General features: G+C 42.9%; 1 protein-coding gene across 1 annotated transcript in view; it reads left to right on the top strand.

Annotated features, from left to right (window-relative positions):
- Positions 1-25,496, top strand: part of NPC1 (NPC intracellular cholesterol transporter 1) — a 152,558-nt gene that overhangs the window by 107,224 nt on the left and 19,838 nt on the right. Inside the window, exons 9-19 of the mRNA XM_040354071.1 lie at positions 3,981-4,207; positions 7,940-8,040; positions 13,853-13,955; positions 14,194-14,383; positions 15,385-15,567; positions 19,353-19,467; positions 20,685-20,812; positions 21,924-22,064; positions 25,013-25,102; positions 25,188-25,378; positions 25,457-25,496. The exon at positions 25,457-25,496 is cut by the window's right edge and continues 76 nt beyond it. Of these exons, the coding sequence (XP_040210005.1) occupies positions 3,981-4,207; positions 7,940-8,040; positions 13,853-13,955; positions 14,194-14,383; positions 15,385-15,567; positions 19,353-19,467; positions 20,685-20,812; positions 21,924-22,064; positions 25,013-25,102; positions 25,188-25,378; positions 25,457-25,496 (1,509 nt within the window). The remainder of the gene's footprint in view (positions 1-3,980; positions 4,208-7,939; positions 8,041-13,852; positions 13,956-14,193; positions 14,384-15,384; positions 15,568-19,352; positions 19,468-20,684; positions 20,813-21,923; positions 22,065-25,012; positions 25,103-25,187; positions 25,379-25,456) is intronic.

The following is a 25,496-nucleotide window of genomic DNA, read 5'->3' as shown; positions in this document are numbered from 1 at the left end:
AAGCAGGTAATCGGTCAAGCCTATGGCTTGAAGGGGTTGCCCCCTCCTTTATCAGTTAAAGCCCATTCTACTAGGGCCATGAGCGCCTCCTGGGCAGCACACCACCAGATCTCTATGGCTCAGGTTTGCAAAGCGGCAACCTGGTCATCGGTCCACACGTTCACAAAATTTTACCAATTGGACGTGAGACGAAGGGCCGATGCAGCCTTTGGACAGGCAGTGCTGCAGGCTGCGATTTGAGATCCTCTAGACTCGGGGCACCCTTGATTGATTAATGAATTAATTAAATTAATCAGAATAATTATTTTTTGTTGGATTTAATTTGGATTTATTATGATTTAAAGAATACTTTCTGAATTAAATCTCCTGGCTGAGATGTCTCCCTCCCCTCATTGGAAGCATTGCTTTCGGACATCCCACATAGTAATGAATATGCCGCTCTGTGTCCCGTGATGTACGGAAAAGAAAAGGGGATTTTTAATACAGCTTACCTGTAAAATCCTTTTCTTGGAGTACATCACGGGACACAGAGCTCCCACCCCTCTTATGGGGAACATTTTGGGTGGCATACTGCTTGCTACAAAACTGAGGTACTCCTCCTATGGGAGGGGGTTATATAGGGAGGGGACTTCCTGTTTGAGATTGCCAGTGTCCATCACCTGAAGGTACTCCATATAACCCACATAGTAATGAATATGCCGCTCTGTGTCCCGTGATGTACTCCAAGAAAAGGATTTTACAGGTAAGCTGTATTAAAAATCCCCTTTTTCCAGCTAAAATGCTGGTTTTGGGATATACTCACTGTATAAGACGACCCCTCACTGTGCCATTTATGCCTGCCTCACTGTGCCATTTATGCCTGCCTCACTGTGCCATTTATGCCTGCCTCACTGTGCCATTTATGCCTGCCTCACTGTGCCATTTATGCCTGCCTCACTGTGCCATTTATGCCTGCCTCACTGTGCCATTTATGCCTGCCTCACTGTGCCAGTATGCCTACCTCACTGATCTTCCTACCGTCTCCTGTTTGCAGAGTTTCTCAGGCTGCGGGTGTCCATTATTCAAAAGCCGCGCCTCTTCCTCGGGCTGTTCCGTTATAGGCGGAACACTAATTTTCCCAGCAGAGCCTCTGTTCAGTGTTCCGCCTATCACGGACGTCCTCTCGTCTGAGGCCGAGGATGAGAAGGCATCCGTGATAGGCGGAACACTGAACAGAGGCCCTGCTGGGAAAATTAGTATTCCGCCTATAACGGAACAGTCTGAGGAGGAGGCGCGGCTTTTGAATAATGGATGGCCACCGTCTGACAGACAGGTACCCGGCGTATAAGACGACCCCCGACTTTTGGGGCATGATTTTAGATGCAAAAAGTCATCTTATATCCCGGAAAATACGGTAGATCTAACTTCTGGTAAATCTGTCCTGTGTTGCATGTTGGCCATCCCTTTTAAGCCTCATACACATAATCGGATTATCCAACGGCAATTGTGTGATGACAATCCGTGTGAGGAAAATCCGACCATTTGTATGCTCCCTCGGACAATTGTTGTCGGATTTTCCACAGACAAATGTTGGATGGCATGCTTTAAAATTGTCCGCCAACAAATGTGTGTTGTCGGATTTTCCGATTGCGTGTACACAAGTCCGTCGGCCAAAACTCCAAAGTACAAACACGCATGCTCAGAAGCAACTCTCACCATAACACAACATTAGCAGAAGTTGCCCATGGTGGCATAAAAGAGCTGAAAAAACACGTTGTTTTGTGTTTGTTGGCCGTCGGTTCTTTGCCGTATTGTATGCAATACAAGTTCCTGGCCAACGCCCTTCGGACAAAAGTCCTACGCTTTGTCCGATGAAAATCCAAATCGTGTATACCAGGCTTTAATCCATTCTAGGTCGGTACCTCCAGAATTAAGGGCTTTCTTGTCTAGGTGGAGGAGTGGGTTTGGATTATTTTTAAGTAGGTTCTTGGCATGTATTCGATGGAATAGAATTTTGATCCAAACCCCAATGTATCCAATGCAAACAATTACTTTTTAATAGTGAACTATATTGCTTGGTATTGGCACGCAAAAGATCACTTTTGCAATGATCTATTGCTAAAGTGGGATTTACCCTCCTCTTTGTCTCGTTTACCTTTGTCCTTGAAAGTAAAAGAAAAACCCAAATTTTGGGTTGTCCCCAGAAAAGGAATGGAGGATTAATCTTCCAATGGGGACACCTGGGGGTCCCCAAAGAATTCCCTTAATTTGCAGGGATTTCCTCTCACTTCCCGTTTTGGTTATGGGACCGGAAGTGAAGGTAAATCTCTGCAATGAGACACAGATGGCTGGGAAAAAACCTTCCCTTTAGTCTATCCAAAACGGGGAAAAAAAAGAAATTGCATATAGTTCCATTTTTAGTTTGAAACCAGGTTTTATACTAAAGTTTTTAAATTGTGTTCAAGCCCAGAGACTGAATTGGTTAACTAGTCTATGCACACAGACTGACAATAGAATACAGACACTGCTGGCCTTTGAGTGCCAAGGGTGTGCTGAGTGATGAAATCTTTATTAATATGAAGTTTCTGCTGATTGCCGAGTCCGAGTTCAGCCCAGGGTATGTCTGATCTCTGCAGAAAGACCTCTACTCCCACAGAGAGGGCAAGGTCCCTCTACTGCGTGCTGGCACAGGGCAACCTTTTCTTCACCAGACTGTGGCTGCTTTTCAAAGAAAACAAACTGTAGGACTTTGATTTTATGCACCTGGAATATATTTTACTGATTTATGGTATTTGTTTTCTATTTATTTAGGTGGGTGCAGCATCTGTCCCCTACCACTGAATCGAGCGATCAAATACCAGTGATTGCTCGGTTCTCACAGCCCTGTAAGCGGAGAGCTGGTGACTGGAGTGCTGGGCTGTGGAGGGGATCGGTCAGCTCAGGCACTCAGGTCGAGATCCTTCCCGAGCCTGGACTGGCTCTGTGATGTCAGCTGACAACCAGCTTCAGCCCGCTGTCTGCTGAAAACAGTTCACAGGAGTGCAGAGCAAACGAACTTAGGCTTTACTTCTCCTTTTAAACTTTGGGTTTGGACTTTGTGTAGTTTTTGTATTGACCATATTTGCTCATTACACAGTAAATATTCTTATTTTTGCTTTGCAATGCAACCCAGCAGTATAGTGCTTGGTTTACCCTGGTTCTCATTTACCATTCTCCAAATGTATTACAGTAGCAAAATTTAGAATAAGGAGAAATTTTTAAAAATGTAAACGTTTTTAATAAAATTGCACAAGTTAAAGAACAGAAGATCAAAATGCAAAAAAAAAAAAATTAGGAACATCAGACGTGCTTCTTTCTGCAATAACTTCATTTGAAATCAGACCCTGGAACGCTTACTAAACTCACAACCATAAAATCAGTCTGTATATGCAGTAAAGTGTATATATAGACTTGCTCTATGAGAATGTGCAGTAAAGCACAAATGCTGTGCAGCAGGAAGCAAAGGTTGAATATGTAATGAGCAAATATATCAATCAATATATTTCAATCATTACAAACTATACATAGAAACAAAATAAAAAAAAATAAAGCATATTGATCAATGCCAAGCTTAGTGTTTGGCATGAGTACTGTGACCTGCTCTTTGAGTAGTATTGGGCAGTTCGAAATGATCGGTTCTCAGAATGCTGTAACTTTTGTTTAAATCTGTTTGAACGTTAAGGCTGTGGATTCACACCTATGCATTTTTAGTGCTTTTTTCATTTCGCAGATTTGCACTACAGAACGTGTTCTATAGGAAACCATGTTAAATAGACTGTAATGCAAATCTGCAAAGTGCAAAAAGCACAAAAAATGCATAGGTGTGAATCCAGCCGAAGGAGAATGGTGTGCATGGCTGGCTCTTTTTAAAATATACCATGTTTATGCAGAGTTCTTTAGTGGAAATCTTGGCCTGGCTCTGATGCCGCAGTATTGACCAATTTTTGTGCTGTTCTCTGCAGGTCTTAGAATTACAAGATGCCATTGAGAGCATAACTGCCACGTACAAGAGTGAGACCGTGATGCTAAAAGACATCTGCCTGGCTCCACTGGCTCCGTACAATAACAACTGTACAATCCTCAGTGTCCTGAACTATTTCCAGAACAGCTATTCTGTTTTAAATCACACCGTTAGGGATGATTTCTTTGTTCATGCGGATTACCACACTCACTTCTTATACTGTGTGCGGTAAGTTTTCTGTACTTTTGTGCTATACAATGTCATTGCCATCTGCTTTTCTTCTGTGAATGCTTACAAAATTGCAGTTTTCAGGTTTTTGTGATTTTTTTCTTGTATCAATTGAGGAAACAACCAGAGTTCTGGAAAAGTTCATACTCCCTTGTAAAGTGTAGCGGATTGTGAATGCCGCTCAACCCTAATTAATTCTGGTTTGCATGGAATGAGATTGGGGTAAAGTGGACCGGTTCACAAAATGGTCTTTATGCATCTACACGCTCCCAACTGCCTGAGTATGCGGAACCCAGCAATACTTCTCCTGCCTCCCCCACAATGCATCACTTGGAGCAGCTAATGCCCGAACCATGAGTGGCCATAGGTAGTGTGCATATCCCTGCGTAGTGTTCAGTTTGGGCAGTCTTACAGCAGATCAGATCATAAAGTGATTGTTGGGAAGGTAAGTATATACTTTAAAGGATCACTAAAGGAAACATTTTTTTTTTGCTAAATAGCTTGCTTTACCTTCTAGCAGTCCTGCTTTCATGTCCTCCATGTCCGTTTATGCTTAGAAGTTGCTGTAATCCCTTGCTGAACTCCACACTTCCTGCTTGTCTGGCTCCTTAATAAAAAACTTATGCAAGCTTCTCGCTGTGGTCCAAGACGTGCTCATCCCCGTCCTTTGTACTACAGCACTGTGTCTGAACGTGCACCAGAGACTTCAAGGAGGTGTGAGCATTGTATGGATAAAACACCCTTTGAATAACTTTTGTTTCTTCCCCTGCACTACCCCACCTGGACCCCGCCCCCTTGCTTTGTGAGCAGCTCCCATAAGAACACACTGTCGTTGGGCGGTATAGTGGGCGGGTTATTTAAATTTTAGTACAGTGCACTCGTCCCGTTTTTTTTTTTTTTAACTGCGCATGCGCTATGCGCAAAGGATACTGGGAAATGTAGTTCCCAGCATGACGGCGACGTCGCTCACATGAACGAGCGCTGAGAATCAGGAAGTCTCGGCAGAAACAAAACTAGCTAGAAGCAGGTAAGATATATGAAGGAATTTAATCCCTTTTCACTATTTTTAAAAATAAATCACTACACTATTGTGACTCTATACGATACAGCAGGGCATTTTATCAACAGTAAAAAAATTATTTTACTGATCCTTTAAGTTCAAGTCGTTCCTGTAAAAGTTATTTAGACCGCTATGAAAGAAGTATGGGTTCACATTAACGACTTTGGACTCCAGCCAGAAGATCAGTCAATGGGAACAACTTTTCATGCTTGCTGTACCCATTCAGAAGAAGATTTGTATGCATGAGGAAGCAGAGCTTTTTTTTTTTTTTTATGTATTCCCCTCCTTGGTCTTGTGTATACAGTAGTGATTTTACTTCCCATTAAAAAGTTACTGCCGCTTTCACTTCCCCAGCAAAGTGCACAAACGTCTTTCTTCCTCAAAAGACATACATAATCAGTGTATCTAATTGTTTTACAGTGGGGAATTAAATGCAACCTAGCTGTGTGTTTTTTTTTTTTTTTTTTTTACACAAATGGATTGTAACAGTACATCAGTAACACACAAGTGGCTGGTTCATACTATAAATCTCACAGGAAAGCACAGTGCATTGCTGTGTTATTCTTATGCCCTACTTCTTAAAACGCACATTAACTGGATTGCATGGTACTGAACAGGCAGGCCTGCCAAACGTGGAGATAAGCAGATTCTCAAGAAGGTGGGGTGGGGGGAATCTGAGCCCTCCACACCCTCAGGCAGCCCCACATATCTTGGGTTACATTGCCAGAGCCCATTCTCCATGTCATCCTGCTTTGGTTGTACAGCATGGTGCTGGAGCCTCTCAGTTGTAACCTGCAATGGCGGTATGTCATCCTCCACGTGGCTGATGCGGGTCTCCGTGACTCTTCCCTTCATTTCTGAAGATCTGACGCATAACGGAGATGATGATCTTCTCCTCATCTTGCTTGTCAGTGTGCTCTGACAGTTAGATATTGCCTCCAGGACCTTGGCAGTGTCTGCTCCTGCCTAGTCTGTGGATGACGCGGCGGCGCCATCTTCTTCTCCTCGAGCCAGAACTTATGCAGCTTTGCGATGGTGTTCGTCGTCTTTTTTTTTGGCGGAGACATGGGGTATAGTGTTGGGGAAAGGTCCAGGCTGTATACGGTAGGTAGAAGAGCAAGAGGATAGCCACAGGATTAAGTGAATTGGATACTTCTCAAGCAGACCTCCCGAGTTGCGCTCCTCACACCATGCCGGTCCAGGCCACGCCCCCTTATCAATACATCTAACTGATATCTGATCTGTTTTTGGAATCGGAAAAACCATCGGCCATATCATACAAACTTATAGCCATCCCCCTCCCAAGTACCTGGCATTTGTTGGCCTATTTAATGTAAATGGTGTGATGTAGGGGTGGTGGCGTAGCCTGAAGGTGGTTACTGAATGTCCAATCACAGATGTGTCGGTCCCTAAAAACCCCTGTAAGGTGAGGGTGTGTGAATAAGTTGTCGGACACCTCTGTGTGGTGGGCTCATGAAAAGGGCCTCCAGATTGGTTTCAGTAGGTGATCCTATTAATAAATTTCAGAGTCCCGACTAAGGGTTCTGAATCTGTGTCACTTCTTGGTGTGTTAAATATTTCTGATAAGCAGTGGTAATAAAATGATATATGAATATCAGCCCTTTACAGCCTGTGTTAATTGGGTTAATGCCTAAGGGCAATAAAAAATAAATAAAAAACTAAGTAGCATAAAGTGTAAAAAATATAAAAATTGTGTTCTGTGATTCAGTCCTGGTGTTCAGGTGTGCATCAATTGTGAGTATGCCAACTCATAGGCAAAAAAAATCCTTGAATAAACATAAATTCACAAGAACACCTTTTTTCTTTGATCTCGTGTAACCATAAAAAATATATGATAAATAAATAAGCCATATGGAAAGCTCTATAAAAGACCATATAGGAATCCCTATAATGTCCACTGATTGAATTGGACTTATATAGCAAACTGTGTAATTCAACAGTACATCATGGTATATTTGCTGTGGAATAACTGATGGACAGAGAAGAGAAGATGGATATTCTATGCCTTGGTCTTCAGTGTGTTGTCATCCGTGCTCCCCCTATTAGATCCCCACTCACCAGATGGTTGTCCCCTAAAAGGGGTGTTGAGCCTTACGGTGTCAGGGGAGGTCTCCTGTTTGCTGTCCAGCTGCCTTCAGAAGTTTAATATCCTCAGCTGGGTGCAGAAATCACGTGGAGCATTGTATTTAAAAAAATAAAAAAGAGGAATCCACATAGTGTGATATCGAAAAATATATATAGGCACTTTATATAAAGTTGATGTGCAAAATAAAATTACTAAAAAGCTTGCTTGCAAGCAAGACTTAAAATCATGTGCCAGCGAGAAAACAGCACAAAAAGCCGTTCCCAGTAGTCAAGCCCGGGTGCGTACCGCTATGGGGAGCGTGTGGTGCATTCGTTTGCGTTCCACACCTCACTAACCCGGAAGTGACGTTGACGTGTGACGTATGACGCTGCTAGATCACCTGATGCGTTTCGTCCAATAGACTTTCTCAAAGGTCTTTTAATGTCATCATCTCAATTAAATCTCATTTTAAATGTACTTACTGCAGATCTGTATTTTTAGTGAAAGTAAGAAATAAAATAAGTAATGGAGAAGTAAACTTTTAGTAATATCACTATTGTCCTGATCATAATCGTCTCGCTTACAGGTCACCAGCTTCTCTGAATGACACCTCTGAACTTCATGACCCATGCCTGGGCACTTTTGGTGGCCCAATCTTCCCATGGCTTGTTCTTGGAGGCTATGATGGTATGTCATATTGAGCACTTGTATACATTTGTGCACTATTTATCTTCAGCTTCTTCCCTCTGAATGTTCGTGCAATTATTTATCTAATAAGTTGGTTTTAAAAAAAAAAGTTGTATGCACATATTTGCTGCATTCCAGGATGAGCGGTCAACATTCATACATGAGCAGTAATACTGTTCGAAACTAAAGGCTTCTTTTTGCTAACAAGGCTACCCTACATACACTGTTAGTGGGTTAAAAGAGAAGATGAGGGGGACCCATTTAAACTCCCCCAGTGTTCTCTACACTGAGAACTTGGGGATCAGACCGCTGATCACTCAGTTCCCAGTCTTCAATGAGCAGAGATTCAGTGACTATCAGTCACTGACTCTCTGCTCTTCCCCCTCCAGCACTCACTGGACTGTGGAGACATTCGATGGCTCAGGCTCTCATTGGCGCACAGAGGCTGAGCCAGATGAGGATGGGTATCTGGATGTATCCCGACAAAGTTGGGATCTCACCGGAGCCTGGACTGACTGAGTGATGTCAACCCATAGAGGACTGAATACGAGTTACAGGAGTGCAGAATGAAGCACACTCCTGTGATCTCCTGTAGAAGTAGGGTCAAAAGAGGTTTGGCCCTACTTCTCCTTTAAGTCACAAAAGAAGATCCCGTACAGTAGGTTATCATTGGTATTGACCAGTGAAAATTGTGATGTTTCTATTGGAGAGCAGGAATATGATCTATTTTTTGGTTAAATATAAAACAATTGCAAACTTTCAGTAGTTAAATATTTCATGTAGGGTTGTCCCGATACTAGTATCGGTATCGGGACCGATACCAAGCATTTGCCCGAGTACTTGTACTCGGGCAAATGCTCCCGATGCTTCACCCGATACTTGTACAATCAGCGGTGATCAGTGCGTGGGGAAGTTACAAGCACCGATCACCGCTGTATAGATTTAAAGGTAATTTCTCCGCTTCTCTCTTCACCCCCCCCCCCCCACGGCTTTCAGCTGCTTTAAAATCAGCAGTGATCGGTGCTTGTAACTCCCCCACACACAATCACTGTTGACTGTCCCGTGTCCTCCCCCACCCCCCCCCTCTGTTTTGCTGCAGTCTCTCTCCCTCCGTGTCCCCCTCGGTGTTTCCTTCTCCCTCCGTGTCCCCCTCGGTGTTTCCTTCTCCCTCCGTGTCCCCCTCGGTGTTTCCTTCTCCCTCCGTGTCCCCCTCGGTGTTTTCTTCTCCCTCCGTGTCCCCCTCGGTGTTTTCTTCTCCCTCCGTGTCCCCCTCAGTGTTTTCTTCTCCCCCGTGTCCCCCTTAGGGTTGCCACCCGTCCGGGATTCACCCGGACAGTACGGGTTTTGAAACCTGTGTCTGGGTATTAGTCCGCCTGATCCACAGACACAATGCTGAGAAGTCTCCTATTATTACTCTGTAATAGGGTTCCCCGTGCAGGTGTCTCCCTCCCTGCCTGCACTGCCCGACGCTCTAGCCGAGTCTCTGGTGCTGTGTAAATTGTGCGGTGACACATTGCAGGAGCGACTGTGAGGGGGGAGAGACGCACTAGTGCCTACTGCATGCAGACGCACAGCCTCTGGCTCTTCCCCTCTGCAAGCCGAGCATCAGCATGTGACCTGTCTGGACAGCGGGAGAAACAAACACAGAGCCTGCCGTGCGAGCTAAGGGGACACCGACAGCTGGGTGAGTGCAGAGCTGATGGTCTTTACCTTCCTGCAGTTCAGTCCACAGGCTCTCCAGTGTGGGGCTTGTCATGGTGGTCTTTCCAGGGACATGGCTGCTGATTGAAGATCACAGTCTAGTTCTCCCTGCAGTTCCATCCTGGCATAACTGCTTAATTGTCCAGTGCTCACTCGGTAGCCTTTATCTAATATCTTCTTTCTTCTGTGGATTGCTTTGATTTTAATTTTTTTGGCAATTAAAAGTCCTCTGCCCTACTGACACCATCTACTGCCCTACTGACACCGTCTGCTGCCCTACTGACACCGTCTACTGCCCTACTGACACCGTCTACTGCCCTACTGACACCATCCACTGCTCTACTGACACCGTCCACTGCTTAAGGTGCGCTAGGTTTATATTTTAACTGTGACATTTCTTTTATTAATCTAATTATATTTTATGGGCACACCATGCCCCTTTAAGTCCACCCCCCTCTCCACTGTTAACACAATTTAGCCACAGCCACTGTTCACTACAGCGCGCAATGCGCGCCTCCTTACTACTCTCCTAGGGTAACTCAAAGGTGTCCTAAGTCTCTTCCAATCCTATAGCATGTACTACAAAAAATTGCTGTTCCCCGCTAAAGTGTTCGGGTTTGGCTTGACGAAAAAGTGGCAACCCTAGTCCCCCTCCGTGTTTCTCTCTCCCTCCGTACTCCTCCTCCACCCCCTGGAACTGTCATGATGGAGAGCGGAGGTAGGAGCCGGTAAATCCGGCTCCTTACTGTTCCGGATGGACAGAGTCAGTGATTACTGACTCTGTCCATTCGCATAACTGAAACATCGTAAACTGTGTTTACAATGTTTGTTTATGAATAAAGAGAAGCGGCTGTCTTCTGTCCATTCATTTTCAGCACAGCTGAGGCTGCTGAGAAAGGGACTGGGGAACATGTGTCCCTAGTCCCTTTCCCTGTCTCAGAGGGGAGATGTCAGAGGTCTGTTAAGACCCCTGATATCTCACCAAAGCCCCCCCAACAGGGCTGATTAAAAAAAAAGAAAAAAAATTGCAATAAATAATTAAAAAAATAAAATGTAAAAAATAAAAAATAAACACACTGACAATCCACTACCCCCCCTCTAAAAAAAAAAAAACACTGTAAAAAAAAAAAAAAGAAAGAAAAAATGGTAAAAAGAAAAAAAAATCACAAAAAAAATGCCACTGTCACGTGACATTAAAAAAAAGTTTCGGTATCGGCGAGTACTTAAAAAAAAGTATCAGTACTTGTACTCGGTCTCAAAAAGGTGGCATCGGTACAACCCTAATTTCATGCCAAGATTACCAGTTCTGCACGTACCTGTATGCAGGATTATTGAACTCACAATATATCAGGAACTCACAATTAAGGTTGCAAAACAGCTCATATTTTGGATGGTGGGACTCTACCAGTTGCTATATGGGTATTCTAAATTAAAGAGGCTCATGTATTTGAACTTTACTTTTATTGTCAATGTCCTTTTCTTTTTTGTTTAAATGACTGCAGGAATTTGGAAACTGGTTATTTTACATGCCTTGCATTTCTAGTGTAGCCTGCTCAGATAATTGTACTCCTTGCTTAAGGACATCTAGATAGACACCTAGGGCCAGATCCACGTAGCGCATCGTAATTTTCGGCAGGCGTAGCATATCGTAGTAACGCTACGCCGCCGCAACTTTGAGAGGCAAGTGCTGTATTCACAAAGCACTTGCCTCTAAAGTTACGGCGGCGTAGCGTAAATCTGCCGGCGTAAGGGCGGGGAATTCAAATGATAAAGATGTGGGCGTGTTTTAGGTTAATTTTACTTGACCCGACGTAAATTATGTTTTTTCTGAACGGCGTATGCGCCGTCTGTGGGGGTGTCCCAGTGTGCATGCTCCAAATTAACCCGCAACAAGCCAATGCTTTCGACGTGAACGTCATTCTACGCAAAGCCCTATTCGCGATTGTTTTATGCAAACGACGTTACGCCGAAAAAAGACTTACGGAAACTACGTAAAAAAATGTGCCGGCTGGAAGTACGTTTGTGGATTGTCGTATCTAGCTAATTTGCATACTCAACGCGGAAATCGACGGAAGCGCCACCTAGTGGCCAGCGTAAATATGCACCTTAGATCCGACGGCGTACTAAGACGTACGCCAGTCGGATCTAGCCCAGCTTCAGGCGTATTTTGTTTTGTGGATAACAAAGATACGCCGGAGCAAATCAGAAGTTACGCGGCGTATCAATATACACCAGCGTAACTTCTTTGTGGATCTGGCCCCTAGATTATTCTGTATCTGTGTCCTTACTGGCCACCTGGGCATCATAAAATAAACTGGCATGAGAACTTTTAGCTGCAGAATAAAACATTACTCGGCTTCCCTGTCATTCGGTGTTGAGGGTTAAAAAAAAAATTGGCAATATCTTAATTTAAAATTGCAATAAGTAAAGTAGGTTTTGCTACCTCCCAGTGTTATAATGTGGTGCTCTGGCAGAGGCAGCTGACTCATCCACACAAAGCGTATAAGCAAAGAAAAGCCGGAACTCCAGTGTATGCTCTGCAATCTTGTGGTTATTGGCGGGTAACAAATGTCAACATGTTTCAACCAAACTGGCCTTTTTAAATAGTGCACGTTGATTAAGAGCCGGTTCACACAGGGGCGGCACGACTTCAGGGGCGACTCGGCCAGGCGACATGAAGACGACATCTAAGGCGACTTGCAAAATGACTTCTGTTTAGAAGTCAATGCAGGTCGCCCCGAGTCGCCCCCGAAGTAAAACAAGAACCTTTTTCTAAGTCGGAGCGACTTGCGTTGCTCCTATTAGAACGGTTCTATTCAATAGAATGGGACGCGACTTGTCAGGCGGCTGCGTCGCCTGACGAGTCGCCCCAGTGTGAACCGGGTCTAAGGGTGTGATTAAAATCATAAGAGTTCAATAAACCTTTTAAACTTTATACAAAGAGGTACATTGGTAAGACATATAACAAAAATGAAGTCAACTGGGTTAAGGAAACTCAATAACTAGAGGATGATATTACATTAAAGAGTAAAAATAAACAATAGGTGATTGCGCTGCCCAAGTGGTACAATATTATGACTGTTGTCAACCATCAATCAATAATTCACAATTAACATCAAACGTGCCAGGTAAAAAAAAAAAAACATTGAGCCCTGGTTCACACTGGGTACGATTTGGAACGATTTGACATGTCAAATCGCATCTCAAATCGGCGGCAATTGTCGGCAATGGCACTGTCCTAACCAATTTCAAAAAGTAGTTCCTGTACTACTTTTTGCGATTTCGGGCCGCGATTTACATTAAATTGCGGCCGAAATCGCGGCAAAATCGCAGCCGCGAAATCGCAAAAATGCACGATTTTACCGCGATTTTGAACTCGCAGCAGTGTGAACCTAGGCATAAAGTCCAAATTGAAAACAAAAAAGTCACAAAAATCTTTGACGGGTATCCCGTTCCCACTTCCGGGATTCCGCTCCACGCCCCATTACGTCAGTGTGGGTCACCCTCCTCCTGTCGCCGGGCCAGTAGGAGAGAGGAGCGGGGCCTTGCGCATGCTCAGTAGGGTTTCTGGCGTGAATGGCAGCAGGAGCACCCGACAGCTGATGTGTTAGGCCACATCAGTCACAAGGATGCCACTAGAAAGTTGATTCAAGATTACAAAGCGGTTGGAAACCTTAAAGCCACCCTGTCGCTATACAAAATACTATTAGGCTGCATACTTGTTTTTCCTGCTTCCAAATCTCAGTCCAATGCTGAGAACTCCTCTACTGTCTTTTTTTTATTAGTCTAGCAAAAAATAAAAACCCAGTGGTGATTAAATACCACCAAAAGAAGGCTCTGACTGTCTCAAATTGTGAAAATGTTGCATGACTGCGCAATTGTCTTTCAAAGTGGGACAGTGCAGTATTGAAGTAGTTTAATGTCACGTTAAATTTAAACAAAATCCTATTTCAAATTGCTTCAATTTTAGTTTTGCTCCTGTTTTCCTGCAATTATAAAATCGACTAATAAATATCAGAGAGAGTACTGTGCAAAAGTGTATTTCATGTGATTGTCTTTGTTTTCAGTCTTGCGTAGATTTGAATTTCACGCCAAAATGCTTTTATTTCAGGAGAGAATTATAACAATGCTACTGCACTGGTGATCACCTTTCCCGTAAATAACTTTCACAATGACACTGAGAAGATAAACAAGGCTCTGGCTTGGGAGAAAGAGTAAGTATGCGTTTCATGAGTCCCAGTGTTATAGACTAGAGTGGCCTCCGCTCCAGATAAATGTCATGTATGTGGCTGAATTGTATCAGTAGTATAATGATAGAGCAACAACCAAACGTGATTCCTCAGCCCAAAACCATCAATGAGCATTCCGATGTTTACGTATTGGCTCATGCAAGAGAAGACTTGTACAAGTACATAGTTGCTTACACTATCTGGTCTTGTTCTTCTTCCCTAGATTTATTAGATTTGTGAAAAATTACAACAACTCCAATTTAGCCATCTCGTTCTCTGCTGAGAGGAGTATTGAAGATGAGCTTAATCGGGAAAGTAAGAGTGACGTGACCACAGTCCTTATCAGCTATGCTCTGATGTTTGTCTACATCTCGCTGGCCTTGGGTCAGATCAGCCAGTGTAACCGTATTTTGGTGAGTACTGCTAATTTTTCTTGATTTGACTTTAGATAAAGTTAAGGTTTTGTGTTTTTTGTATGGGGGGTGTGTGTGTGTGTGTGTGTGTGTGTGTGTGTGTATATATACTATGTTCTTTATTTGTTATGGTCAGGAAGCGGAGCTTTAGGTTCCTGTTTATAGGTTTTGGCTATCCTTATCTGCTTTTCTAAAAAAAAGTCTATTGATTTCAGAGTGTAAAGTAGAACTATAGGCAAAACCTTTTTATTTTATTTTTGGAATGTTATAACACCGTTCAAATTTTAATTTTTTGTCATCTGTGTCCTGTTGTGGAAATTTGCCTTCACTTCCTGTCCAATAGCTAAAACAGGAAGTGAGAAAATCCCTAAAAATTTGTGGAATTGCTTGGGGACCTCCAGGTCGCCAGAATTGGTGTCCCCCATTCGACAATTTCCTCTTACTTTTTTGGGGACAAAATTTTGGGATTTTCTTTTACTTTTCACTTTCAATGTTAATGGTAAACAGGACAATAAAGAGAGGGAAGGTTTGTACAAAAAAAAAAAAATGCTTATGGTTAAAGAAGCTCAATAAAAATGCACAAAAGAGCACAAAGCATGAGCAGAGAAATGAAAGCTCAAGTGCCTGTTTTTTTTTTTGCTGCAGTGTGCGCATGAGCCCTTAGTGCTCTGGATTGAGAGGGATATGCTTATGCTTTGTTCATATTTTCATGTTTGATGTTTACAACCACTTTAAAGTGCAATTTCAGTTGTTGATATTTAAAAAATAAATTGAGATGCTTCCTGCAGCTAGATACAGTGTATATATTTGTGTCGTCTCCTTTTTAGCAAGTACTGGTGATGCCTGTTAATTCAGCCAGTGCAGAAAGAGCTACTCGGGACCTCCAATGTCAAGCAGCAGATATCCGCACATACCCCCATGGCCATGTGCAGACCAAATGTGGCATATTTTTTGTATTTCTTAGCATTTCTGATTTAAAAATCTTCCCATTTTTTTTCCAGGTGGACTCAAAGATTTCACTCGGTGTTTCTGGTATCCTTATTGTGCTGAGCTCAGTCGTTTGCTCCCTGGGAATTTTCAGCTACGCTCGCATTCCACTCACTCTCATAGTTATTGAGGTCATCCCATTCCTGGTTCTAGCAGTTGGAGTGGACAACATATATATCATTGTGCAAACCTTGCAGGTAAAGCACTGTTTGTCTTTCCATGTATAAAAATGAAGATGTTGGTCTTGTATGCAGTCTGTTGCAGGGCTGCATCAGTCTAATATAAGATACTCGTATTCCTTGTACATATAATAATATATAGGCTTGCTTCCTTAAGTAGAGCAAGTATTGGTTATCGTAACAGTAGTTCGTTTTAGTTTTAAAAGAGAAGTAAAGTTTTTTTTTTTTTTTTTTTTTAGTATAATTCCCGCGGTGTATACAGCATCAGTCCTTTGCTGTATCCGTCCCCTGGTGCCTCTACACTAAAAACCGAGCGATCAAACACCGCTGATCACTCAGTGTTTTCAGAGCTTCCTGAGCAGGAGCTATAAACTGCCAGTCACAGCTCTCTGCTCTGCCCCCTTCTCGCTCATTGGCATGCTGGGCCGTGGAGGGTTCGGGAGCAGATGGCTCAGGCTCTCAGTGGTTTGCAGAGAGGCTGAGCTGGGTGTCAGTCCAGGCACCTGTCGGATCCAGACTTTATTGCCAGGATAATGCGGTGCCTGGACTGACTTCTGTGACGTCAGCAGAGAGCGGACTTCAGACCGCTCTCTGCTGAAAATGGGTCACAGGAGTGCAAAACGAAATGCACTCTTGTGATCCACAGGAGAAGTACAGGCAAATGAGCTTTGGCTGGATTCTCCTTTTAACTGTCACTGCTGATTATTATATGACAAATAACTCCTATAGCACTGTCAATGATAAAGACTTGTTTAAATGCTGTATCCTTAATAAATAAATGTGTGCGTGTGCTCAATGGTTTTGCCAAAATGGCAAGTTTACTCCACAACAGATATCATTTTCAGGGCTTTCTTGCCCACTTTTATTTGAAAGAACATCAAAGGTTCACACAGGTATGTCTTCCCATGCAGGGGGTTCTCACCATCAATACAACAAACATAACATTCAGTCTCCTGGCTTTCTTGCGGCAGCTGCTCTGATTAATACAGTCCTCCTGACCGCCAAACACGTCCCAGTGTTTGTGCACAGATGCTGTACCTCGGCTCCACTCCCTAGGTGCTCTATCTCTCCTGGACCCTTGCTCAGGCCTTGGTCCATCCTGACCTGGACAGTATGGTGCAAGCCAGCACCTTTCGCGGCTCCCCCCACACACTGACTTCCTTGGACGGGTAGGGCTCTGAGCTCTAACTCTGGCTCAAACATAAACCCAGCACATACATGTGCCGTTAGTGTGCTCGCTTCCTCAAATCTGGTGTCAACCACTATATATATATATATATATATATATATATATATATATATATATATATATATATATATATATATATATAATAAAAATTCAACAGTATTGCGAAAGGATTGAACCATTTGCTGGGTTTTTATTACTCTTTGTGTGGGGGGGTTCCCTCAGTGGTCACCAAGGACGGAACGTGAGATAAAGTCTCCCCTAACAGAAACACGGCATTCAAAAATCGGATACCAAAAATGGATCTTTGGATGCAAATGAGCTTTAAAAAATAAATGTTGTTTATTTAATTGTCCTGGGTATTGCATCACATTTCTGTGATTAGTTTGCATACTATGGCTGAAATCTTGAAGTTTTGGTATTCATATTGAAATCATGTAAAAAAACTGTCTCTTATTTAGGAATAGTGATTATATCAACCCATTAATTTAATAGTAGTTTGGCTCCTTTTTTAAATAATAAAAATAGAAACACCCAAACGGTCCTGATTAATAGTTTGGCCTTGGTACAGACAGACATGGTAACACAATTTTTAAAATGTCAATTGAAGATTAATTTTCCAGATCTGTGGCTTTTTAAATTGCAGTTAGTGTCTGTGTATAAATAGTTGATGCGTTGGTTAGCAAGGATGCACTGAGCAGGCTAGATACTGAGCCATGGGGAGAACTGTCAAAAGATCTGCGTAACATAGTAATGGAACTTTATAAAAATGGAAAAGTATGTAAAAGATATCCAAAGCATTGAAGTGAGTACTGTTCAATCACTTCTTTAGAAGTAGAAAATTCAGGGATCTCTGGATACCAGGCCAAGGTCATGTAGACCAAGATAGATTGCAGCTAACTGCCTGAAGAATTGTTCGGGATACAAAGAAAAACTCACAGGTAACCTCAGAAGTAATACAGGCTGCTCTGAAAAAAGACAGTTTTTTTTCAAGGAACTCAATACAACGATATTTGAACAAAAATTAGCTGCACAGTTGAGTTGCCAGAAAGAAGCCTTTACTGCGGCAATTCCACAAAAAAGCCTGACAAATATGCCCGACAACACTTGACATGCCTCACCGCTTCTGGCACACTGTAATCTGGAGTGGAGGCCAAAATAGATTTATGGTTACAATCATAAGCACTGTGTTTGGAGAGGGGTCAAGGCCTATGGTGACAAGTATACCATCCCCACTGTGAAGCCTGGTGGTGACTCACTGATGTTTGGTGGAGGGTGAGCTTTAAAGGCATGGGGAATCTTGTAAAAATTGATGGCAAGATGAATGCAGCATGTTATCAGAAAATACTGGCAGACCAATTGCATTCTTCTACATGAAAGCTGTGCATTGGATGCTCTTGAACTTTCCAGCACGACAATGACCCAAGGCCAAGTTGATCCTCCAGTGGTTACAGCAGAAAGAGGTGAAGGTTCTGGAGTGGCCATCACAGTCTCCTGACCTTGATATCATCGAGCCACTATGGGAAGATCTCAAATGAGTGGTTTTGCATGACCTGGAAGCATTTTTCCAAGACGAATGGGCAGCTATACCACCTACAAGCATTTGGAGCCTCATAAACTGTTACAGTATTAAGAACTAGGGGTAGACTTTTAAACAGGGGTCATTTAATTTTTTTTGACGTTTTTGTTTTATGATTATGCCATCCTGTTATGACCTACAGTTTAAGTATTAATCCCGTAAGAGATAAAAAGAAGCGTGTTTTACTCACTCATGTTTTCTTTAACAATGGTAAATACTGTATGCCACCAATCTCCTAGGGTATGCATACGTTTGATCACAGCTGTAGTTACTGAAATAACCATTTAAAAATTAAAAGCACACCAATTAGTACATGTTTATTGAATTTGTGCTGCAAAGGATTTCTTAAGGCATTTTAGGGCTTAGTGTTTATTTTAATAAATATAAATAACAAACCTGTTATACTTGCCTACTATGTGCAGTTGTCTTCTTCTCAGGTCCCCCGTCGGCACTCCCACCGCCACCCAGCAAGTGCCCCTATAGCAAGTCGCATGCTATGGGGGCACTCTTGCATGCTCACTCCCAAACTATGTGTTCATAAGACACACAGAGCGTGGCTCACCCCTGCCACCCCCCGCTCCCTTTTCACTGGCTCTGATTGAAAGCAGCGGGAGCCACTGGCTCCTGCTGCTGTATCTGAGCCAATGAGGAGGGAGAGAGCCTCTACTTCCTGCTGAATTATCCAAAATTAATTTTGTGGGTAGCCCTGCCGGCACCACCTTGCTCGATTTTTCAATCCACTTTTGAATGTGGGAGGCAGATGCAGCCACTGTTTGGGTATTCTGGCAGCCACGGGTGCCCAGCACTGCAGATTTGTCTTTTTATGCTGTTTGACATGGAGGAGGGAATCAAGAGTTTTCTCTTGTTGGGACTAAATGAGACAAATTTTAATGTGTATTGTTAACATTAGGTGTAAGCATTTGATACTGTTACAAATGTTGGTGAATTTTAGTGTGTAACAATGCTCATCCATGCATGCTGTCATGCTCACAGGAGTACTCTGGATATTGGTATTTATTAAAGCTTTTACTTTTACAGAGAGATGAACGCTTGCAGGGTGAGAAGCTGGATGAGCAGATCGGCAGAGTCCTGGGTGATGTTGCCCCAAGCATATTTCTGTCCTCACTCTCTGAGACTGTGGCCTTTTTCTTGGGTTTGTTTTTACCTTTTTATTCTTAAGATTTCATTGCTACTTTATTTAACAGAAGTCAATGCAAATTTCATGGAAATCATATAAAAGCACAAGGACCTAATGAAAGGCACAATTTGTGCCCTTTCATTGCTGGCAATGGGGTGTGACTTGTCATGTAATTTTTTTTTTTTTAACTGTCAAATCGCATGACAAATGAAACTGGTGTAAAGCAGGGCAACAGTTCTTACCCTGCTGCTGGTAAACAGATGTTTTAAATAACAGTTGGGCATTTTTTTCCAGCTGATTCTGAACTCTCCTCTGTTATCTGATCAGTACATGTACACAGGGTTGTTAACAGTCGTTTCTAGGCAGTTGAGTTTAAAAGCATTTTTTTGGAAAGCAAAAAAATGTGTTCAGGAAAAATGTCCAGAGGCATTTGAAATGCCAAATGCCTGTTACAGCTTGTAAACGTGGTAACTCGCATTTAGCCGCATTTCGTTTACAGGCATTTTTAATGGAGCCACATTTTGGCTATTTAAAAAAAAAAGTGGGCTCCTAAATGCAAACGCGGCAAAACGAACGTTTTTAAACGTCGTTTACTATCTGTCAAGTTAAATCGTTTAGGGGCGGTTGTAAAACGTTTCGTTACATTAAGCCTTATTTGTTCTCGGCAGCAGTAAATGAGCTCTCACTGACCTCTTCAGCTGAAAGCACTGTGGAGCAGTTCATCCTCAAGTTTCACAGCAGAGGCATTGAAGTCATGCAAGCTGAGCTTGCAATAGTCATGCAATAATGATCACATCACAAGTGCAACGTTCTGGAGCCACACATGACCCCTTCATCAGGCATGTGTCTCTTGTGATGTGATCGTTCTTCAACAATAAACATTTTGGATACTATATGATGATCAGTGGTGTGCTGACGTACATGGGCACTTGCCCCATGTCATACAGGACACATCGGTTACATAATTAGTAGATGGAACTACAGCTGCCAGTGGAAAGTGCAGGCATTTGCATTTCTGAAAGTGCATTATGCAAAGATCTTACGATGGGCTTCAATTCCCAAACGGGGCAAAAATCTGAAGAACAGGTATACATCCTCTGTTTTTGTAGGTAGGGTTTTTTTTTTTTTTACATTTTTTTACATTTTTATTGAAGTGTATGTATCAAAAATAAATAATAATCCCTCTTTCCCACTATGTTACTGAACCAAAGGATGTGTTTGTATCATTACAGGAGCAATGTCCAATATGCCGGCTGTACGAACATTTTCACTCTTTGCTGGAATGGCGGTCTTCATAGATTTCCTTCTTCAGATCACCTTCTTTGTGAGCCTACTAGGTTTGGATATCAAACGTCAGGAGGTAAATATTAAAATATGGGAACTCAAATTTCAGTTTTAATACGTATTCCCTATTATCAGGGGCGGACTGACATGGGGCCCCCAGGCAATAGAAGATTATGGGGCCCCTGGACTTACAGATGGCCACCATGCCAGGATGCAGTGCAGAGGCGGGGAAGCTAAAATCTCAGGATTTTCACATCAAAAGCATGTCGGTTTCGTACATATCATGGACAGATGTAAAAAAAACACAGATTTTTACATACTGTCCCTGGTTTTACTGAGCCTGGCAACCCTGATGGAGCCCCCTAGTGGCTTGGGGCCCTCAGGAAGTGCCTGAGTGGCTCAATGGTCAGTCCGCCCCTTCCTATTATAATCGGTGCCCTCTAGTAGCCATAATGCGGTCTTTTCCTTATTCACTCTATTCTTATGAATCAAGAAAATCCAACCTAGAGACAAAATAGCCTTGTCACGTTTGATTATTTTTTTTTTCCAGTATTTGCACAGAATGTGAACCTGCATGCATTTTCACTGGACAAATGGCTCTGCTAAGAGCTTTTATAAATGCACCCCTTATAGCCCTTACACACGACAGATTGTCTGTTTGTTTTTTGTTTTTTTGGCGCTGCTAGTCTCATATCGAAAATGGAGAGGTTACTAAAGGTACGAAAAATCTCCTATGACTGAATAAAAAATCAGAAGTGATGTCACATATATTTTCGGAAGACAACTGTACTGATTAAATGAAAAGCATACGATCTGGTATTATACGAGAAAATTTTTCGTGTTTGTCCGATCAGATGAACTGTCGTAATTTGCTATTGAAAGCTCTGTACTAACGATCCGATTATTGTAACTTTGTTTCGAAAGTGGTATTTTCTGTCTGATTTTCGGATCGTATGTATGGGCTATTAGAGTATATTATCTTCTTAATGGAAGTGTGATAAATCTGTGTAAATCATCTAAAGGGGCTTATAGAAAGCCTTCTGAAAATAACTGTTTTGCCCTAAGCACACCTATATTTGAAACTTTGTACTGTTTTTATATAGCGTAAACAAGTATTAATCACCTTTTGTACTCTTAACATTCAGGAAAATGAATACAGAATCTGATTTATCTTTGTATTCCTGTAGAAAAGCAGGCTGGACATCCTCTGTTGTATCCCAGGGTGTAAGAAGGATCGTTCTACAGAAAAACCAAAGAGCTGGCTTTTCCTATTCTTCAAGAGGCTCTATGCCCCTCTGCTAATGAAAGACTGGATCCGGCCTATAGTGGTGCGTGAAATAGATATTACATATGGGATTTTATCTTGCACACTAGCAGAAAATCCCAACTGTAGGTTTAGTTTAGAGCTTTAGGAATCGGTGGATTGAAGGCTGCTAAAACCAATATGGATGTCCCTGTGTGTAGCTGCATTTGGATAGAATTACCCTTTAATTTGATGTTGCAACCCCAGATATTTAAACGTTTTTTACATTATGGATAGGTCGAAGAAAGGGTTACAACACCTGTTCGGTGTGTTTTTTTTTTTTTTTTTTTCTTAATCTTGCCATCTGTCCCCCCCCCCCCCCCGGGGGGAAATGTTTTCCCTTCCTGTCCCATAAATATATCGGGAAGTGAAATCCTCTTCTAGACAGTTGTCACTGTAACAAGTGTTCCCATTGAAAGAGTTAGGCCGGAATCACACTTGTGCGGTGCGAATTTCAGCTCTCTTATCTTTGCAGAGAGATTACAGAAGTGTTCAGCAGATTAGCAAAGTTTTAGATGCGAATTTGGAGACCTGGGAGAAGTTACAGGTGAGAGGAGAGTGGGGGAGAAGTGTATTGAGCTGAATGAGAGAAATTCCTGAAGAGAACTGAACACATCTGCGAATCAGCTGCGTACCCATAGAAGATAATGGATCTGAATTCGCACCTGAGCCACACCGCAAGGCAAAAAAAACCACACACGTTTTTACTGCAATGCGCAGTGTGAATGCATCGCACATATGTGAACCAGCCTCATTGAAAACAATGTATTTAGAAATGTTCTGCGTATTGGATGCGGTTTAAGCCGCACTCAATTCGCATAGGTGTGAACCCGGCCTTAAAGTTGAACTCCATGAATGTGACAAAACAACCCTTGGTTGTTAACCTAAGGGTTAAACCATAGGTGCTCAATATGTGGCCCTCCAGCTGCTGGAGGACTACAAGTCCCATGAGGCATTGCGAGTTGCTGACAGTTATAAGCATGACTCCCAAAGGCAGGGGCATGATGGGACTTGTAGTTCCGCAACAGCTGGAGGGCCACAGATTGAGCACTCATGGGTTGAAGCTGAGTTCCACCCATTTTTGAGAGGTGGTCTTAAACTAAAGACCACCTCTCAAAACCTTTTTTTCTGGATATTCATTTTTTTCTTCTTTTTCTTGCTTGCCTTTTTGGAATCCAGCCAGGCTGCGGCCCATGATGTCACGTCCTCTTCTACGGCGAGCTTCCCCGTCGTCTTCTGGGACCTGTGTGTATGTCCCAGAAAACAAGCTGCCCATTCAGAAAGTGACTCGCGCATGCGCAGTAGGAAACTGGCAGAGAAGCTGCAAGGCTCCACTGCAGGTTTCACTTGGTTGGAATGGTGGCGCCGGCACCCGATCCGATGGACGAATCGGCCGCGGGGGGCTGACATTGCGGGCTCCCTGGACAGGTAAGTGTCCTTATTATAAAGTCAGCAGCTACAGTGTTTGTAGCTGCTGACTTTAAAAAAGAAATTGGGCTGGAACGCCGCTTTAAACTCTTGTTTAGTCTAGATGTGCGCACAAATAAGGAGAAATACTCAATCTCAATGCATGAAAAACTTACCAAGTAATAAAAAAATAAAAACCTGGTTTAGACTCTACCAACTGTCATGTATTAAAATAATAATAATTTGATGCAAGAGTTTGGAGTCTAAACCAGGTTTTTTCAATCTTGTACATTTGTCACGCTAGTTTTACCAGTGACTCCCATCGTGCCTCAATCTATAGATATATAATATAATGATAGAATATATACACACACACACGCTATTAGAGATTTAGGGGCAGATTCACGTAGATCTGCGGTGGCGTAACGTATCGCCCGTAAAACTTGTGGCGGCGTAACGTAAATGCAAGTGCTTGATTCACAAAGCACTTGCCTGTAAAGTTGTGGCGTCGTAGCGTAAATTCCCTGGCGCAAGCCCGCCTAATTCAAATGATCCGGGTAGGGGGCGTGGATCATTTAAATTGGGCGCGTTCCCGCGCCGAACGTACTGCGCATGCGCCGTCCCTAAAATTTCCCGACGTGCATTGCGGTAAATGACGTCGCAAGGACGTCATTGGTTTCGACGTGAACGTAAATGGTGTCCAGCACCATTCACAGACAACTTACGCAAACGACGTAAAATTTTCAAATTGCGACGCGGGAACGACGGCCATACTTAACATTGGATACGCCACCTAGGGGGCATGTTTATCTTTACGCCGCATAGCTCTTGTGGAAACTGCGTAAATTTACTGCGACGGGCAACCGTACGTTCGTGAATCCGCGTAACGACTCATTTGCATATTATATGCCGACCGCAATGGAAGCGCCACCTAGCGGCCAGCGTAAATATTGCACCCTAAGATACGACGGCGCAGGCCATCGTATCTTAGGCATGTTTAAGTGTATCTCAGTTTGAGAATACACTTAAACATACGACGGGCTTAGATTCTGAGTTACGTCGGCGTATCTACTGATACGCCAGCGTAATTCTTTGTGAATCTGGCCCTTAATCTGGAAGGTCAAAAGAAGGTTTGGTCTCGATGCATGGAACCGTTCCCTCTCTAAGACGCTTTGAGCTGCAGTCCCTTGCTTGCCCCAGCCATGTACAATGCAGGGTTAATAGCCTTGCATTGTACACGATGATCCTGAAGCTCCATCCACAGACCGGAAGAGTGCCAGAGCCGGACAGATTTGGGGCATTATCCCTCCCTTTCAGTCCTAGTGACAATGGCTGGCAAAAGCAGTGAGTCTTCCCAGCTGGGACACAGAGCATTAAAACCCTTTCTACTCGATCCAAATCAGGAACAAGTTTTGGCTTCAGATGCATATTTATTAAATGTGTAATGGTGTGTATTATCCATTATATACTGTATAGCCCAGTGCAGAGTTTATTCTCAGCAGCCGGAGTAAAGGTGTAATGATTGAGCTGATTGGTATACAATCTTCGTTGTATTGTGTGTTGCAGATGTCGGTCTTTGTGGGGATGCTTTCCTTCAGTATTGCGGTGGTCAATAAAGTGGAGATCGGTTTGGATCAGACCCTGTCCATGCCGGATGTGAGTTTACATTCTAGTTTCTAATTACTGCATAGAATGGAAGATCTGCAGTGTGCTGAGCACATGACTTCTCTTCTTTCTGTAGGACTCCTATGTACTGACATACTTTGAGTCTCTGAATAAATATCTGCATTCCGGTGCCCCCGTGTATTTTGTGGTGCAAGAAGGACATGACTATAAAACATTGGAAGGGCAGGCGATGGTGTGTGGTGGAGCAGGGTGCAATAACAACTCGCTGGTTCAACAGATTTACAATGCTGCACAGATTGACAACTAGTGAGTAACCACTCTGAGCAAATGTCAGATATGTTTGTATAACTGTGCCATGTTCTGATGACTTTCCTCCTGTTCCAGCACAAGAATAGGCTATCCCCCTTCCTCCTGGCTGGATGAT

Source organism: Rana temporaria, chromosome 5, assembly GCF_905171775.1.
Source record: "Rana temporaria chromosome 5, aRanTem1.1, whole genome shotgun sequence".
Classification (NCBI taxonomy): domain Eukaryota; kingdom Metazoa; phylum Chordata; class Amphibia; order Anura; family Ranidae; genus Rana; species Rana temporaria.
The sequence above is the reverse complement of the archived record's forward strand: the minus strand, read 5'-3'. Positions and strand labels throughout refer to the sequence as shown.